The sequence below is a fragment of the Podarcis filfolensis genome (genome assembly GCF_964270895.1).
Source record: "Podarcis filfolensis genome assembly, chromosome: 7".
NCBI classification, from domain to species: Eukaryota; Metazoa; Chordata; class Lepidosauria; order Squamata; family Lacertidae; genus Podarcis; species Podarcis filfolensis.
Window position 1 is genome coordinate 33452501 of NC_139603.1, and position 19498 is coordinate 33471998.

Sequence of the window (19498 nt, forward strand, 5' to 3'; positions counted from 1 at the left end):
AGTCTCTTACATATTCTCCAAACCTCCAAGCCCCCACCCTTCCAGTACTTGCAGCAAGTCACGGCAAATAAAGTAATTAAACTATAAAGCTTCAGCTTGTTTTAATATTCACACTAATTTGGTGTTTGGGAGACATGAAACACAATGGAATGATATTGCAATTATAATATTACTTGATTTGAAAAGAGATTAAGTAAAGGCACAATATGTAATGTAATTCAAAATTAGCCGATACCTTCAAGCTCTCATTTCCAACCATTTTTTGGTTTTGTGGGTTAGATGCTGTCTTAGGTAAGGTGTACTTGTACAAAAAAAATCTGAATATATTAAAGCTTTTTATGCAGTATCCTAGCAGACTTGGTTGGCAAAAACGGGGAGAAACTGGTCACCAGAGAAATTGGGGTGTGTGTGTAGTGGTTAAGAGCAGTGGACTCGTAATCTGGGGAACCGGGTTCGCGTCTCTGCTCCTCCACATGCAGCTGCTGGGTGACCTTGGGCCAGTCACACTTCTCTGAAGTCTCTCAGCCCCACTCACCTCACAGAGTGTTTGTTGAGGGGAAGGAAGGGAAAGGAGAATGTTAGCCGCTTTGAGACTCCTTAAAGGGAGTGAAAGGCGGGATATCAAATCCAAACTCCTCTTCTTCTTCTTCTTCTGTGTGTGTACAGTGGTAAAGAGGATAGCTGAACTATGGATATCACTTGTATATATTTCTAGAGTGGGTCTGCCATATTTTGGCTTGATAAATAGAAATGCAGGCCTACTATTTGTCAACCCCAGTCATTTGCACCCATTCCGTATACAGTTTACCAAATCCTGCCAACACCATTATTATTATTATTATTGTTGTTGTTGTTGTTGTTGTTGTTGAAATGTTGTCCCTCCCTATACCCATAGATTTCAGGGCAGTTCACAACACAGCACTTTAAAAGCTCCCACTCCTATTTTTAAAAGCCACACAATTCACACAACTGACCAAGTTCATCAGTGAATGGGGAGGAGGAAATTGCAGTGTGGGTGGCAAAGTGGGGCCCAGAGCTTGGGGGGCAGCTTTTGCTTGTCTACCTCAGGCAGCACATGTCTTAGGGCAGCTTGGTGACAGAGAGGGCAGAGTGATGAGGTGTTGGGTTTAATATTTGTATTTACAAGACAGTCCTTTTGTGCTTTCACGCTGTGAAGTATTTTCTGAAGTTTCAGGTACTCTTATATGATGACATTTGATAGGTGAACTTTTGGACAAATGCCAGGTGGAATGCTGTTAAAGGATTTGCCTGACACACACACACGCGCGCGCATTATGTGTGTGTGTGTGTGTGTGTGTGTATATATATATATATATATATATATATCCATCACCCTCTCCCACTTACAGCAGATAATGAAAGATGGCAGGCTATTGCTGGGTGGTCTCTAGTCCAAATAATACAGCATGTGTGTTTACACCAGGTGAAAGGATTACGACTAAAGTGCAGAAAGTGAGGAGGAATAGGAATGTTGATTTACATGCTTAGCCTTTCGGTTCAGCCATCTGCAAGGCAAGTAAAGGGTGCTTGATTGTTTCTGAGTCCATCGTTTATCCATTTTGTGTTTTGATGAGAACAGCTCTGAAGCCCTGAAGTGTCTGTTTGATAGGTACCAGCTCAAAGCATAATGCATTAGTAAAAGCCTGAAAGTTAAACCTCATCACTCTGTGCCCTCCTCCCCCTGTCATTTTATTTATTTGTTTTAGTAGCTTAAGGTGTGCAGTAGGATACTGAAACAGGCAATATTCAAGTGAGTGTATTGATAAAAGAAATGTCTTGCTGCCATTTTACTTGCACCACAGGAAAGAGGGAAGGGAAGGAACGTTTATTTCGATTCAGGGTTAGCTGAGGTTATCTATTTTTTGCCTCAAGCTATGGACTGTTGGCAGTTACAGGTTACTAATCTCTCCAAATCCTACAAAATCAGCACATGTGTGAGCTCTTGGAGTATATGAGCAATCCTCCAGAATGCAGCTAGCAATTGGCAAGTACAGTAATTCCGCCGAGCCTGTAAAAAGCCGGAGGAACACCTCAGCAATGTTACGTGTTCCCCTTAATCAGTACTTCCCTCTAGAGACTCAAACGGGTGACTTGGAAGGGGTGTTGCCTGGATATTACTTTTCCACCCCACCCCCCCTTCTGTAAAGACTGAGATTGAGAGCGGAGGGAGGAAAGAAGAACCTAAAGCCATGCACAAGTTTCTAAATCATTCGGAGGCTTGCCTTAGGTAATTGATTTCGTGCTGGGGAAAGGAGGAATGCCAAGGAAGGCCGAAGCCAAGCTGGGAACCCAGAGAAGATGCCACATCAATGCAGTTCGTCAGGCTGGCATTCTGGCTTTTATAATTTATCCTGGTGCCTTGTGTCTGTGTGTTTCCACCACTGTATTTAAAGAAAACACACCTAACAACTGGATGCCCGTAGAAGGCAAACCACTTTTGGCGCTTCTTGTTTTCTTTCTCCCCCTGTGGAATTTTTGGCGAGTGTCTGCTCGATAGCTGTGTTTGCTGACTCCACCAGTCCTCTTGGCACGGCTGCTTGGTCTCCACCTACTCAGTGACCTCAAAGAGGACTTGTGAGGACAGACCCTGCTAGAAAACAGACTCTCCATATCTACATTTTTTAAAAGAAGGCTTTGCTCTCTGTCCGTAATGGTCTTTGGAGCAGAACTGCCAGAGTTTGAGGGAAAATTCTGCAGCAGCTTAGGAATGAGGTTTCATCATGCTTTCCTATGAAACAGCCTACTTCAGCAGACGGTTTACCAGAGTTTGCTGAAATACTTTCATTCCATTGAGGTGAGCAGAAAAACCTCCACACATGCAGACTCACACACCATATGTACTTTATTTTTCCCACCCACTCTTATCTATTTCCCACCTTAGTGGATCTATGTAGGATTGTAGATCAGTGGTAGGGTGTCTGATTTGCATGCAGAAGGTTCCAGGTTCAATTCCTTTCTCTGAAATGCTGGAGAGCTGCTGTCTTTACAACAGTGTAAAGATAATGCACTAGATGGACCAGCGGTGTAGCTAAGATTGAGACAGCTTCCTCATGCAGAAAGTGGAATGCATAAACTAGCATTCAGTATGATTAGTCCCCCCTCCCTTCCACACCAATACACGACTAGGATACACGTTGCTACCTCCTCTACCTGATTTCTTCTGCAGGTATAAAGGGAGCCATCTTTTAAAATACAGATGATTGCAAAGAGATTTTTTTCGCCCTTGCGCAAATAACTCTTATCCTGTTTTGCATCAAAACATCTTTTCTTGTCTTTTTATGGATAATGATAATGAGCAATGAGAGAACAGCTTCATAGATGATAAAGGACATTACAGAAGCCATGCTGCGAGTTAACTGTAAACTAAATTGTGTTCAAATCATCAGCCTAAGGGAATGGTCCCCTGCTGTGCTTTCTCCTTTCTCTGATTTCCAATAAGATTTAAAAGTTTTGTCGCTGCCAATAAAATGTACGGCATTGGAAGAAAAACACTGAAATTGTTCCACTAATTGTGAAGAGGCAGTGCTTAAAATGCTAAAATAGCTGAGCCGCTTTTCTTATGCCTTAACGGGTGTCTACACGTTTTGGTTTGTTTTTCATGTGCCACTGACCCTCTGTCTTCATCTGAGTTTGCCCTGGACTGGGAGTGAGGGGGTTGTCATGCTGGGCTTTATCCGAAAGTCAGAAGCACTGTGAGTCTCTTGTTTCTTCTGGACAGTCTTTCCTCACAAATCCTTTGGCTTTTGATGTGCAGAGGGCTTGTGGGGAGTATAGTATTACAATATAATAAAAACTTGTATAGAACAGCTGCATATGTAAAAACAATTTTAAAAATGGCATGTATAGAAAGAAAGAATTAAAAATTGCACATGCAGAGTGATTAAGATTAAAAATAGCAATTGCACAGTTTAAGCTCAATGCAAAGTGCTGGTTTTGACCCATATATGGCTCAGGACCCCAATACCTGAAGGGCCACCTGTCCCCACATGAACTGACCCACACCCTGCATTTGGTATCCAACGTCCTTTCTGTGTACCCCCTCCGAGGAAAATGCAGAGGAAGGTGACATAAGAACAGGCCTTTTCAGTGGTGGCTCCCCACTTGTTATGATGATGATGATTTATTAAATTAATATACTGCCTTTCATCCAAAGATCACAGGACAGTTTGCAGTATAAAGTTGCTGGACTCTATCTCCCAGAAGCCCCAGCCAGGATGGCCAGCGGTCAAAGATGATGGGAGTTGATTCCAGTAACATCTGGAGTGCTCTCTCCTGGGAGATACGCCTGATACCACCACTATCTACTTTTAAGTGGCAGACAAAAACATTTCTCTTTACCCTCCCCTCCCCTCCTTAATTTGGAGACTTTTCAATGTGCCTTGCATTTATACGTGTTTAGGTCTTTTGGTTTTATTCATTGTTCTATTTTGTAAATCACTTTGGGTTGTTTTTGCAAAAGAAAAGCAACTAATAAGTGCAATAAACAACAACAACAACAGTAATGCATGAAATAAATTCAAATGCAATTCAAATACCTTTATGCCCAAGTGACTTCCATACAACTTTAAAAAATAATGTATAGTAAAACAAAGATACCATGGTTGGTGGCAAGGAAGGTGAAAAACATGAATTCCACTGCAGACTGTCTTTGCTGCTGGTACCTATGCAGTTGGACACCAGAAGAAGAGCAGTCTGTTTTGTGTATCTTTTGAGATACAGCAGTTGAAGGAAATGGAACAAATCCCTTGAGAGTGAAGGTTTTGCAAAATATATGGCAGAAAAAGCATGCATGTGGAAAGCAGTGATAGAGGCACACATTCATGCAAATAAATGTGGTTGCACAGACACTGTACTATAGAGGACGGCGTTAGTCTTCAATCCCAGCAGCTGCAGCCAGCATTTCCAGAGTCTGGGATGGTTTTAATCCAGCATAATCAGGAGGGACACATGTTTCCTATCTGTGCTCCAAAGAATGAGATTGCAAAAGGTTATGTTGAAACCTATATCACATCAGGAGTTCTGGCCATGCACCTTCTATGGGGTTGGGTGGAACCCTGGTACTGATGGGATCTGAGGGTTCAGAGGGATCTCATGTTTTGCGGAACCAAATATCACATGGTGTGGAAGCTCTGTGATCAGATCTCCTGATTTTATTTTATTTTATTTAACTTCAAAGCAGGAGTGGCTGTTCAGCATGGTAGCTTACATATGCTACTTTCTCTCTGTGTGTATTATTTTAAATCAACACATTTTGTAGAATTCTGCAGATCATATAACACACTGCCTTTCTATTTCTAAAAGTCTCCTTTAGTGCTGCTTTGGAAATATCCTGAAAATGTAATGTGTGCTCACCCAAGTAGGAAAATTCATATTTTTTATTTTACTTAGCATTTGGCTGCCTCTACCTTCTGTGGAATCCCTTGGCGATTTTAAAGGGTCAGGATGTGTCCCCATTCTCATATCTCTCTTGTGGGGCTTTCTTTCCAGAACCCTTGTAATGCAGAGAAACTGGCAATTAGTGACCTTCTGCATCAGTAGTTCCTTCTTCTGGGCATTAGACTTGATGTTATGCATCTTGGCATGTGAAGATTTAGAGCATGGCCCCCTGACCCCATCACCAGAGCAGTGGCTCCAGCTGCCAAAGATGTAGGGGAAGAGTAATGGGAAAATGGCAACCTATGATCTTCTATATATGGATGAAAGCAAGCTTAGGTAGTTCTAGTTCTCTTATTTACTTAACTAACAAGAAGCATGTTGATGCAGACCAAAAGTACAGCAATGTCAGACTTGTTTAATATGCCGATATGTATGCAAGAGTGTTTTAAATAGGGAGAGGTATACCAAGAAAGGGGGAATTCCATATGGTACATGTGTTATCTGTGCCCAATTATGCGGTCAACCCAATTATGCGGTCAACCAAACTCAGCCCAGATGCTGGTATGCATTTATCAGATGCTTTTCTTTTGCTGAAGTCCATGAATTCATCTCCCACTCTCTCATGTGTATGTGCGTGTGAGAGAGAATTTCACATAGGCAAAGTTAATACTTTTGGACTAAAGCTATAGATAGACAAAGTCTTTTTGGGCTTCAAAGTAATTGGAAATAGGAGTTGACATGTCAAAAAAGCACTCACTTCAATTAGCAACAGTGATGTTTCAACATTAACACTGAAAGACTCAGGAAGCAAGATAACTAGGTTTGACACACTAAGAAAGCATTGTAGGCAGCTGTGTGACAGTGTTGACAATTTATCGCCAAGGATTAGTAGCTTTTTAGAAATAAATATCTTTGTGACTTTTAACACACCTGTTGCTTAATTATACTTAGTAGACTATTCCACATTTCTACTACACTGGAAAAAATAATAATTTGGGTGGCTATTGAACTAATGTTTTTTTGTTGTATACAGATAATAGAATTTGGCAGATAAAGTATGTTCTTTAATTTTAGGGGGACTGACAATATTTGAAACATGTATTTTGCAACCATAAGGCCTATAGACTTGCTTATTTTAAGCTAAAAGTGGAGGTGCTAAGAAGCTGAATTCTGTGGTCTTCAATATTGTCTAAGGCTTTTCTGTACTTCCTTAGAATATTGCTAATATCCAGTGATGCTAGATCAGAATGGTTGAATATTGGGATTTCACCCCTGCCAACAGGCAGACTCTCCTGTTGTCTACCAACTGTAGCTCTTCAAAAGTAGCTCTGTGTAGAAGACAATGTTGCAGTTGTTTCCTTGGCATTGCAAAGCTGTGGGTGGTGATAGGTTGGCCTCTAATTCTTGGGGTGGTTAGAAAATAATTTCCTGCTCTCCAGGATTAGCTTTTGTTTACTGATGAACTGTAGTTGATAAAATGCACTCATGGAAGTAGCTGTCCAAAGCAGTCCTAGATCCAGGGCAGAATTCTTCAACCTTGGGTCCCCAGAAGTTGTTGGACTACAACTCCTATCGTACCTAACTATTGGGCTAAGCTAGCTGGGGATGATGGGAGTTGCAGTCTTGAAGAAGACTATTCTAGGGGCTCCCTAAAATCCATACATAATCCATTAGGAGCAGGAATGCCCCCTTTAATCATATGCAACCCAGCTGATGCCAGGTCAAAAATTTCCCTCTCAGGTAATCAATTCCATCTTATCTGGAAACAGTTTTAGTTCATGATCCACTTGGTCATAGTCAGGGCTGGCCCAAAATATTTTGTTGCCTGAGTTGCAGCAGTCTAGCCAAGACTAGCCAGTATATTTTTGCATCTGAAGTAAAAAAACCCCACAAGTGTTTCTCTTACCCCCAGCAACAGTGAATTAAATAGGTAACCATTTGCTGGCTTTTCAGTATACCTCAAATCATTCTGCCTAATGGTCTTGGCCAGCCCTGGCCATAGTTTCCAAGACCCTGGTTCAGGACAGAGACTACTGCTACCAGGTTGGGAATGAAAAGCAAAGGTAAATGTCTCAGTGTATTGAAGACACCTCCCTCCAGTATCATTATGTCAGTGTTAAAACATCACCATTGGTTTAACGTGCACGTTTTGCTATCAGCACAACAGGCCCACAAATCTTTCGGTGTTTTTGTATTTGCATGCAATTAAATAAGTATATATTTACAGAACTGCTTGTAACCGTTTCAGGTGCAACAGTGAGCATTGGCACAACACACCTACACAAATTGTCTTAACTTGATTCGAGCATGGGGAATTGCTGAACTGTATATAACCTAGGCATTTACAAAACCACAAACTGCTAGACTGTTACAATAGTGACCTTGTCTTTAGCCTTCCACTCTTGCACTGCCTGTAGGATGGAAATTTCTCAACCACAGTGGGAACAAATTTAAGGTTGGGCTTCCAGTGCTGTTGCTTAATTTAGGGTCTTGCTTCCACTTTGGATAAGTTGTCTAAATTGCTTACTTGTACATGTGTCCTCTTATTTTCCCAGCCCATGTTTCCTTTTCTAGCGCTCTTAATACTGCAGCTAGTAATTCACCACTTCCCAACCTCTTAGCTTTGGACAGAAGCCACAGCATTGCATTATAGTCGGTCCAGGGGAAAGGTTCTGACTTTCAGATTTTATTCAGATTTCATTCTCCTCACTTAAACAGGTGAAGGCTATCTTTTAGAAGAAAGCAGCCTTTCCCCCTTGAATGCCCCAAAATATTTTATTTCACGAAAATCTGTGCAAACTCCATAGATTTGCTATCTGTAGGTTATAAATGCTTTGTATGGGATGGCTAAGCAAAATCTTATGATCTCTGTGGAAATGTTTAGTGACATCTAGGCAAAGGGGCATATCTCAGTGGGAGAGCAACTGCTTTGCATGCAGAAGGCCCCAGGTTCAATCCTTAGCATCTTGACCTAGGGCCAAGAGAGACCCCCTGCCTGAAACCCTGGAGGACAATTTCAATGCACTGTAGACAGTAGTGAGTGAGATGGACCAATGGTTTTACTCTGTATAAGGCAGCTTTATAGGTTAGTCTACGTTAGAAATGTTGTTTGCTTGGAAATGGTTTCCAGCTTTTTGGACTACAGTTCCCGTCATCCCTGACCACTGGTCCTGCTAGTTAGGGATGATGGGAGTTGTAGTGCAAAACAGATGGAGACCTAAGTTTGGGAAACCTGGCTTAGATAATGGTTAGACAATGTGTTACCTTCCAGATGTTATGAGAATACAGCTCCCATCATCCCTGATCATTGGCTTTGCTGGTTGGGCTGATGGAAGTGTAGTCCACAACATCTGGAGCACGCCATGTTGGCTATCCCTGGTTTAGTCACCCATTTAACATCACCTATTAATTGTTATATTGAGCAAGGAGTCAAAAGGGCATCCATTTTAGTGCGGGGCTATAGAAACATATGATGGATGCTTGTAGCGGAAGACATGAAGAGTAACTTGTCATTTCTCCTTACTGCATTTTTGGAATCAATAAAGGTGCATGATTTTAAAAACTCTTATCTGTACGATTTCAGTGCAGCTCACAAATGAGAACCTAAAAGTATAAATTTAGCCTAATCTTCTAAAACTGTTTATGGGCTCATCAACCCTGTTACAGCCTGGCCTGCAAAAATATTTATATATTTATCTGAACAAGTCACAGTCACTGTTACATAAAACACTATATGAGGATATTTAGGCAAGACTGAAACATCACAATCAAATTCCCTCTAAATTCCCTTAAAAAGACAACAGACTTGTACATATTCACGTGTTTCAAATTATAAAATGCTAGAACACTTTTCCAGATTCCATTTGGAGGCACTGGACACAAACAATGAGGATTGGGCCTGTTACATCTACCTCCCTGAAGCTCAGCACTGGCACCCCACAGGGATGTGTGCTGAGTCCCTACTTGTACTCGTTGTATACATATGACTGTATTTCATCTGATCCATCTACTGCAATTATTAAGTTTGCAGATGATACTACTATAATGGCTCTAATTACAGGTGAAGATCAATCAGCGTACAGGGGGGAGGTTAAAAAAGTATCTACATGGTGCCTAGATAATAACTTGTACCTAAATATTAGCAAGACGGAGGAGATGGTGTTGGACTTTTGGGGGAAGAGAGTGGAACTAGCCCCATTGTATATCGGGGGGGGGGGGAGTTGTTTGGAGAGAGTCTCTTCCTTTAAATTCCTGGGAGTTTACCTTAGTGAAGACCTCACTTGGAAAAACAATATAACTCAGGTGGTTAGGAAGGCCCAACAGAGACTCCATTTCCTCAGGGTCTTGCGAAAGAACAATGTTAAACAACAGTTGATGACCTCCTTCTACCGGTCCACAATCGAAAGTGTCCTCTCATATTGTATCACAGTGTGGTACATTGGCTTGACAGCCCCGGACAGAAAGTTTTTACAGAGGGTGGTGAACACAGCACATGATATCATGGGCTGTCCCCTGAGCCCGCTAGATGACATCGCAAGGGATTGATGCCTTAGGAGAGCGAGAAAAATTCTTGGGGACAATTCACACCCCGGCCAGCACCTCTTTAATCTTCTACCCTTGGGCAGGAGATATAGAAGTATAATCAGTTGTATCAACAGGCTAAAAAACAGTTTCTACCTGTGGGCTGTTAGGCTGCTGAAGGGAAAATAATATAGTGCAACTGACTTTTGGGGTTGGTGTGTTGTGCGACAAGAACACAGAGGGCAATGAGATTGAGTGTTTGGTGGTGGTGGTGGGGGCTCAGTTAATTTCATTGTACACAGGTTGTACATTGACAATAAAGGTATTATTATTGTTGTTGTTGTTGTTGTTGTTATTATTATTGTTGTTGTTGTTGTTGTTGTTGTTGTTGTTGTTGTTGTTGTTGTTATTATTATTATTATTATTATTATTATTATATCTCTATACTGTCCTTTATCCTAAATGGAACACATTCTTATGAGACCAGTGCTACCATTCTAGAGACCCAGCCATTTTAATTAACAGTGCCGTCCTATGCATATTTACTTGAAAGGAGCCTTACATCCCTGTAGGTATCTTTTAGGACTACAGTACAGCTATTGTCTCATCTTAAAGTTTGCAAGAGATAAAAGGTAATTGTGTTATTCCTTCTAATGGTTTCATAATTGATTGGAACACTCACATTTCTTTGCTCATGAGTGAATCTTCACCTGCTATAAAGCTCCTAGCTCATGGAGGAAAGGGTATTTCTCTACGTGCTTAATCGCCAAACCTTTAAAATGTTTTTAAAAGGTTTATTATGTGCTGGTTTTAGAGTTCCTGTGAGAAAATACATAACTGCCATATATAGTACAGGGTCTACTATTAATTGTCTTCTCCATTTAAAAAACAGAACCAGACTTTCTTTTTGACATAAACTGACTCAAGATCTTTCTGTGGTGATTTCCCTCTCTTTCAGGTAGAACTCGTGTCAGTGCAGTGAATGATGATTTATCTTTGAGAGAGTCAGTAATTAAAGGATTTACTTGTGGGACTGTGAGTTCCTTCCTGTTGCAGGACAGATATCTCAGGTAAGTGAGTTATGGGATTCTATGTAATACCACAAGCTTTCTTTTAGCAGACCTACAGTTAAAAACAGGGATATTACCTAGATGTTTTCAGATTGGAATAGAAACCCACTGTGATACTGTAGGGACACCCTTTAATTAAAAGTCAAACTACCGACTTCTGTCTTCCTGTTTGGTATTCTTGAGGGTTTCTATAAGCAAAAGTAAAGAGGTTATTATGAATCAGAGAATTACAGAATTGTAGAGTTGGGAGGGAGCGCCGAAGGTCCACACTCGAACCAACTTTCATACACTTTCTATCTAGTAACTGCCAATACTGGATTCCCCCCCCCCCCAATGAGTTCTTGTGGACAGTGCGTTCTGTTTGACAACTAGCTCTTTCTTAAAGAAGCTTTACGTTAACCATTCATTCAAGAGTAGAAAGTGTGGAGTCCAGTCTAATGTGCTCATTTGCCTAGATATTGTCCTCCTTTTAAAATAGGTCTATTGACATAGAAAGGCTCCTCTGCATTATTTATTTTCTTACACTTATATGCCAACTTTTTCTGTCTTGGAAAGGAAATCAGAAACAGTTTAACTTTTGAAAATGTTTTTTTTTTTAAATCTTCTTTGCAGAAAGGTTGTTTGGCCTTTCGAGGCACCACTGCAGAACCAAAACAAGCCTTTCCCCCTCTTTTCGTGTAGTGAGACTTGCGTTTTTTCAGTCATCCAGACTATAATTCTCTAAGTCAAGCTGATCTGCATATGGCTTCTGTTATTGGCTGTGTTTAATTGCTGTACTTAGTTTTTAGTTCCCTATGTCCGCCCCCCCCCTTAAAACCCACATGATGCTGATTCCCATGAGTCTGTGAAGATTCTGAATTGGCATCATATGCGGCAGTCTGATGAAGTGATAAGTATTTCACACTCTGGTTCTTCATCTTTTATGGCGTGCAAGTTAAAGATCCCTTTCATACTCAAGTAAATGAATAAAAAGAACCCCTTTTCACATCTGGAAGACCTTGTGTATCTTTGGCCAATGAGACTGGATGACATCATGTGATGTTATATTGGCTTAATGTCTAGCCAATACAGCAAAGCAGAATGTGTTAGAATCCCCATCCTATGGATTAATGTTATTATTCCCATCAGTACTGTCTGTAATAGGTTCCATATTCAGGATCAAGCTGTTGGGTTTTTCTGTTATCGTAGCCAATGCATGTATGTATGTGCATGTGAAGATAGATTTTTGGTATCTTGTGTTATAATACAAGACATGCAATAAGCAACGCATGTCTTAGAGACAAATTACACGTGGTGCTGAGTTTGTGGAGACTGCCGAAATCAGCAATAGTGTGAGCATTCTGTTATTCTGTGATCTCACTGCCTCCTGCCACTCTGTGTGCATGGTTGCTTATTTTTGCAGGATTGTTTGCAGGATTACTTTCCCAAGGAGTTTGGCTCTGGTTACATGGGTGATAGTTTGCTATTCTTCCTCTTATACTGGGTAAAATATTCCCATGGAAATATATTTTGAAATCTATCTTAAACCTGCAACTCCTCCCATCCCCGCATAACTTTGCAACCTTTATTCTCATTTGCATTTTCATTCTCCTTTGCAAAAACGGAGGAGGGCCAAGGGAGCGGATGGCAAGCATGCCTTCTTTCCCTTTCTTGCATGGTTCTGAAGGAATGCGGCCACTTTTGTGGAACTGATTTTGTCACCCGCTCCATCAATGCTGCTGAAAGCTTTGCCAATAATTACTATTAACTGTTGTGCTGTTTTTATACAAACAGAGAAATTTAAGTTCTAGTCTAAAACCAATCAAGGGGTAGGGGTGGGGGAATCTTTCTTTAAAATGGTTTTGAGAATGCGTTTTGATTTGGTTTTCCTATTTTCCCCCCTCACCACCAAGTCAGATGGCTGTTGCACTTGTTTATTTATTTAATGGGAATCTCTGACGTCTTAATGAAAGACACACAACCTTTAAACCTCATGCTCCGTCAAGTGCAGTGCCTAAAGCATGGGTAATTAACGTACACATGTAGTGACAGGAATACACATGTGATTTTCGTATTGGAAAACTAAGATACAGTACTTTGATTTTGGTAACCTGGCCAGCACTTGGCTCAGACTTAGATGTGCAGTCAGGATAATGTAGGCCATAAAGTCTGAGAGAGGGGTGTGATTCACTAGTAGAGCTCTATGAACAGCTCTATGAACCCTTTGAATTTATTTACACTAAAGCAAGGATGGGGAACCTCTGGACCTCCAGTTGTTGGATTCCAAACTGGCATTTCCAGCTCAATTGTAAGGGATGATGGGAGTTAAGGTCCAATTGTCTTGGGAGGTCCATACTCGCCACACCTGACACACCTATCCCTGCACTTGCAAGGTTTGTCTGGAGTGCACCATTAACATGGATGTGTGTCTTTTTAAAAAGAGAAAGTTTGTATTTAATATGTTGCTTGCTATTGTATTTAAAGCCCATTTTTTTATTAGGGCAGCTAAATTGCACTATTTATGTTTAGAGTGCTAGAAATGTGCATGGACAGAAACCATCCATTAATCAATTGCAGTATAAATTAGGCATAGCTGTTTCCTTGTCACTTCTTGCCAATGCCCCCCATGCCATATGTTTTTTGTGTGTGTGGGAAATGGAGCTTAGTCTTCATATAGCTGCTTTTCTTTCCCTTAACCAACAGTTTGGGTCACATTTTCTGGCATCACTGAGACAGCATTAATGCAACTCCTATGAGATGTAGCTATGTTAAAAAAAGTCTGACTGAGACTTCCGGAGGCGGCGCGAAACTGTAATGGCGGTCCTCTTCTAGTCTGAAGAGGGGCTCCGCAGGAAAGGGTCGTTTCGCTGCGGCACAGCGATGACCCATCAAGAAAAACCACGAGCAGAGTGAGCTCGTGGCCGTGGGACTCGGCGGGCACCTGGAGCGACCCCGAAATCGCGAAAGGAACCCCGTAAGGGGCTCCGGAGTGAAAGAGGGGTAGCGGTGCTGTGAGTTCATCGCTCTTTCTGCGGGAGTGAAGCCGCGCAGCTGTTGCAGATGAGCGCCGACCTTTCTTCCTTTAAAGATTCGACTGAAACAACAAACCCGTGAGTAAGGACGTTAAATTCGGCAGTAAATTCTTGAAAAAAATTTTGGCTGTAACCGGGAGACGTTAAAAAGGAAGTCCGCCTCCCGGAGCTGCTTACAAGATCAAAGCAAGGGATCAGAGAAGCGAAAAGCGGCTGAAAAGGGATGTTTTAAAGAGGGACTTTCATGCACTTTCAGAAGTGACTGTTAACGAGAAAAGATAGACTTATTTGTGAGCAATTTTTTAAAAGGAAAATTGGAGCGATCCTCCCCAGTAAGATCATTCAAAGCTAAATTCCAAATCGTCGGGCTGCTGGAGGGGAAACTGTTTAACTGCGGAACTGTTACAAATTGTTACAAACTTTTACAGACGTATGGATACCCTTGAGCTTTTGAGCTTTAACAAGCTGGACTGGATACAAATTGTAGGCACCTTTTTGAAACTTTGTTAAAAGTTTAAAGTACTCTGCAGGACTTGTTTATTACCATTTGGGACTATTGCATTTCTGTTTTTTAACATACAGGGGACTTTAATGGCGGAAAAGTTGCCTTCTTCTTTTTGAAACTTTGGTGGTACTCCCCCTAGAGGATTTTGGGAATATAAGGCCTGGGAACAGCTTTTTATGTTTACTCTCTCTCACTGGATTGTTTTTAAATTGGATCTGTCTTTCCCATGGGACAATAACAATTTGACCTTGAACATTGACTGATGAGTGGTACAGGAAAGACAAGAGCAGCCAAAGCCAAGGAAGCTAAGGAGAAGGAAAAGGAAAAAAAGCAGGCACAGCTTGTACAAACAACTTTGACTCAGGGACGCAGATCATCAGTTCCAGCTGTGCTGGGCGTACAAAAGGCAGAAGCCGAAAAGTCTAAAATTCCAGCAGAGGAAGATATGGCAGCAGGAGCATCTGAGGGAGTTCTGAAACAAATCTTGGAGCAGTTGGCAGCTTTAAATCAAAAGGTTGACAACCAATCATCAAAAATTGACCAAGCTACATCTTCGATCCAGAAATTGACAGATCAGGTTTCCCAGCATACACAAGCAATTGAAAAATTGCAAGGAGCTACACAAGAAAACCGTAATTTGGCTGGGGAAGCTGTTCAAATTGCAACGGCAGCTAGAAAAGAGGTCGAGGAAGTTAGAGGTGAAGTTAAACCTTTGCATAAACAAATTGGTGAACAACAAGCCTACCTCTCGATGGTGGAATTGAAAAATCGTGAGAATAACCTCAGATTAAGAGCAATCCCAGAAATTGAACAAGAAGATTTAATTGGATTTTTGACAACAGAATTTTCAAAATTCTGGGGCATTAAGGAAGAAACTGACTTTAAAATAGTGTCAGCTTTTCGGCTGGGAAGATTGGTAAGGAAGGACAGACCCAGAGATTGTTTGATAATTTTGAGATCAAGGGAAGAGAGAGACAAAATATTAGGCCTACATTTCGCAAATACATTGGTGATACAAGATAAAAGGGTGGAAATTTACCGAGACATCCCAAAACAGTTATTGGACTTGAGAACCACTTATTCAGAACTGGCAAGACTGCTGAGAATCAACACAATTCGTTATAGGTGGGAGTTTCCACAAGGGTTATCATTTACTTATAAGCAGAAGAAGGTAAAGATAAAAACACCAGAGGATTTACAAAAGTTCCTGCACGATCACGGTGAAGATCTCCAAAAAGAAGCAGCAGCACTTTGTCCTCTACCACAAGCTGGGATTCCGCCTGGAGGCGGAGCAGGCCCTACACCCTCGGGACCAGAAGATACATCACTCTAGGTGTAACAAAACAGTACAGGATGTCTCTGCAGCTACTTAGTTGGAATATAAATGGCGGAAATTCTCCGGAAAAAAGAAGGAAAATATTTCACATATTGAAGAAAGAACAATTGGACATTATTTGTTTACAAGAAACCCATGTGACCAGGCTTCACAGAAAAGTCTTAGTTAACAAAAGACTAGGCCAAGAATTTATTTCATCAGACAAGGTTAAGAAAAGAGGCGTGGTGATATATGCCAAGGAGAGCCTGGCACCAAAATTTGTATTTAAAGATGAGCAAGGAAGAATCTTGGCGATTGAAATCCAGACACAAGGAGAAAAAATTTTGATATTAGGAATATATGCGCCAAATGACGGGAAATCAGAATTTTTTAAGAAGCTGCATGAGACCATGTTGGACTATATGGACTACAACAACATCATAATGATGGGAGACATGAATGGAGTGGTATCTACACATATGGATAAGTCTCAAAATCAAAACTTAACATCAGATGGCAGACTGCCTAAAACTTTCTTTGAACTGATTGACAATTTGGATCTGATTGATATATGGAGGACAAAAGACCCCCTAGGTAAAGAAGGAACTTTCTTCTCTGAGGCCCACCTGTCATGGACAAGGATCGACCAAATCTGGACATCTAGAGGGCTGGCACCCAAGACTAGAAAGGTGGAAATCTGCCCAAAAACATGCTCCGACCACAATGCTTTGAAACTAGAACTTAGACTTACCCAAACCGGTTCCTTCAGATGGAGAATGAATGACACCTTATTAAGAGATCAAGAGATTGTGAAAAAGGCCCAAAAAACGTTAAAGGACTATTTTGAAATCAACCTGAACACTACAGTTGAAAAAAGAATGATCTGGGACGCAAGTAAAGCCGTTATGAGAGGGTTTCTGATACAACAAAATACAATCAAGAAAAAGCTCTGGAATGGAAAGAAGGATAAAATATTGGAGAAAATATATCAAGGTGAGAAGAAACTGAGAACCAATCCCAAGTCAAAGGAAGTGCTGAGAGAAATCAAATTCCATCAAGCACAATACTCTAAACTGATAAATCAAGAGATCGAATGGAAAATCAAACAGATGAAGCAAAGATCGTTTGAATCAGCAAACAAATGTGGAAAGCTGCTAGCTTGGCAGCTGAAAAAAAGACAAAAGTTAAATACAGTGACAAATCTAGAGATTGAAGGAAGAATGGTTCAGAAACCAGAAGAAATCAGGAAGTGCTTCCACAGATACTTCAAAGAACTTTATGCACAAGGGCCTCAGAAAGAGTTGGAGATAGATCAATTTTTAAGGATAAATGGACTACCAAAAATAACCCAAGATAAAAGATCAATCTTGAATTGTAAAATAACTCAACAGGAAATTGAAGGTGCCATTCAGAATATGCAACTTGGCAAATCTCCAGGCCCGGATGGGCTTACCTCCAAATACTACAAGACTTTGAAGGACTACTTGACACAGCCTTTGATGGAGGTATGCAACCAGATCATGGAGGGGAAGAGGGCACCGGAAACGTGGAAAGAAGCATTCATCACATTGATACCCAAGCTAGAATCTGAAAAGACCCAGCTTAAGAACTACCGTCCCATCTCACTCCTGAATGTGGATTACAAAATATTTGCAGACATTTTAGCAAGCAGACTTAAAAAGGTCTTAAATGAAGTAATTCACAAGGACCAAGCTGGCTTTCTCCCTGGTAGACATTTATATGGAAATACCAGAAACATCATTGACATTTTGGAACTATTGCAAACCAATAGGAACACAAGGGCGGTTTTAATCTTCATTGATGCGGAGAAAGCATTTGATAATATATCTTGGAAGTTTATGAAGAAAAATTTGGAAGGGATGGGAGTGGGACGGGGGTTTGAAAATGGAATAGAAGCAATCTATTCAGAACAGAAAGCTAAATTAATAGTGAACAATGTGGTGACGGAGGAATTTAAAATTGAAAAAGGGACACGACAAGGGTGCCCTCTATCCCCTCTTTTATTCATTTCAGTCCTGGAGGTGCTATTGAACATGATTAGGGAGGACCGGTTGGTACAAGGGATAGAGGTCGGAGTGAAACAATATAAACTGAAAGCTTTTGCAGATGACTTAGTTTTGACATTACAGGAGCCAGAACCCAGTACAAAAAGAGTTTTAGAACTTATTCATGAGTTTGGTCGGGTTGCAGGATTTAAGTTGAACAAACAAAAGACTAAGGTTTTGGCCAAAAACTTGACATCTACAGAAACAGAGGGGTTTCAGAGAGAAACAGAATTAAATGTGGTTAAAAAGGTGAAATACCTAGGGATCTATTTGTCTTCCAAAAATTTGAACTTATTTAAAGACAATTATGAAAAATGTTGGTCGGAAATTAAGAAGGACTTAGAAATTTGGTCAAGATTGAAACTTTCCTTGTTGGGTCGAATAGCAGCTATAAAGATGAATGTATTGCCGAAAATGTTATTTTTGTTTCAGACCCTACAGATCGTGGACAGAGTGGAATGTTTTGGAAAATGGCAGAAGGATATATCTGGGTTTGTCTGGCAGGGCAAAAAGCCTCGAATAAAGTTTAAAATACTAACTGACTCGAAAGAAAGAGGAGGGTTTGCCCTGCCGGACTTGAGGTTATATTATGAATCTGCAGCCTTCTGCTGGTTGAAAGATTGGTTTTTGTTAGAAAACACTGATGTCCTGGATCTGGAAGGGTTTGATAATGCTTTTGGTTGGCATGCATATCTATGGTACGACAAGGTTAAGGTTCATAAACTGTTCAAAAATCATATTGTCAGAAAATCAATTTTTGCAGTCTGGATGAAATATAAGGACTTATTAGAGAGTAAAACCCCGAGGTGGCTATCACCAGTGGAGGCCAAGGCTCGAAAAAGACCCAATATGGAGGCCTATTGGCCGAAATATTGGGAAATAATCGAAAAAATTGGAGACAACTGGAAACTGCAGAGTAAGGATAAACTAAAAAATAAGGTGCGAGATTGGTTACACTATGCTCAAATTCAAGAGGTTTTTAAATTGGATAAAAAAGTTGGTTTCCAAGTGGAAAAATCGAAATTGGAGACAGAATTGTTAGAACCAAAAACTAAGGTATTATCGAGAATGTACAACTTGCTGCTTAAGTGGAATACACAGGATGAGACAGTTAAATCTGCCATGATAAAATGGGCACAGGATGTCGGACATAACATTATGTTTGAAGACTGGGAAAGGTTATGGAACAACGGGATAAAATTCACGGCATGTAGCGCCCTGAAAGAAAATATTATGAAAATGTTATACCGGTGGTACATGACCCCAGTCAAGCTAGCTAAGATATATCACCTGTCTGATAACAAATGTTGGAAATGTAAGGAGGCAGAAGGGACATTTTTTCATCTCTGGTGGACCTGCCCAAAAGTGAAGGCCTTCTGGGAAATGATTTACAATGAACTGAAAAAGGTATTTAAGTATACCTTTCCCAAGAAACCAGAGGCCTTCCTGCTGGGCATGGTAGACCAGAAAGTGTCAAAGAAAGATAGAACTTTGTTTATGTATGCTACCACAGCAGCAAGAATACTCATCGCAAAGAATTGGAAGACACAAGATTTACCCACGTTGGAGGAATGGCAGACGCAGTTGATGGACTATATGGAACTAGCTGAAAT

The 19498-nt window shown here is 40.8% G+C and overlaps 1 protein-coding gene across 16 annotated transcripts in view; it reads left to right on the forward strand.

Moving 5' to 3' along the window:
• The window catches only part of LOC310767168 (uncharacterized protein), a 393524-nt gene that overhangs the window by 143818 nt on the left and 230208 nt on the right, over nt 1-19498 (forward strand). For 14 of the 16 annotated variants that reach the window (XR_014550646.1, XR_014550647.1, XR_014550648.1 and 11 more), the window contains one exon: nt 10877-10988. The exons of 1 other annotated variant lie outside the window; for it this stretch is intronic. Coding sequence is in view for 1 of the 15 variants with exons in the window: in XM_083624129.1 (XP_083480255.1) it covers nt 10877-10988 (112 nt within the window). In the remaining 14 variants the exon portion in view is untranslated. Of the gene's footprint in view, nt 1-10876; nt 13745-19498 lie in introns of all 16 variants that reach the window. One more of the 16 variants, XR_014550655.1, reaches the window with a different exon arrangement.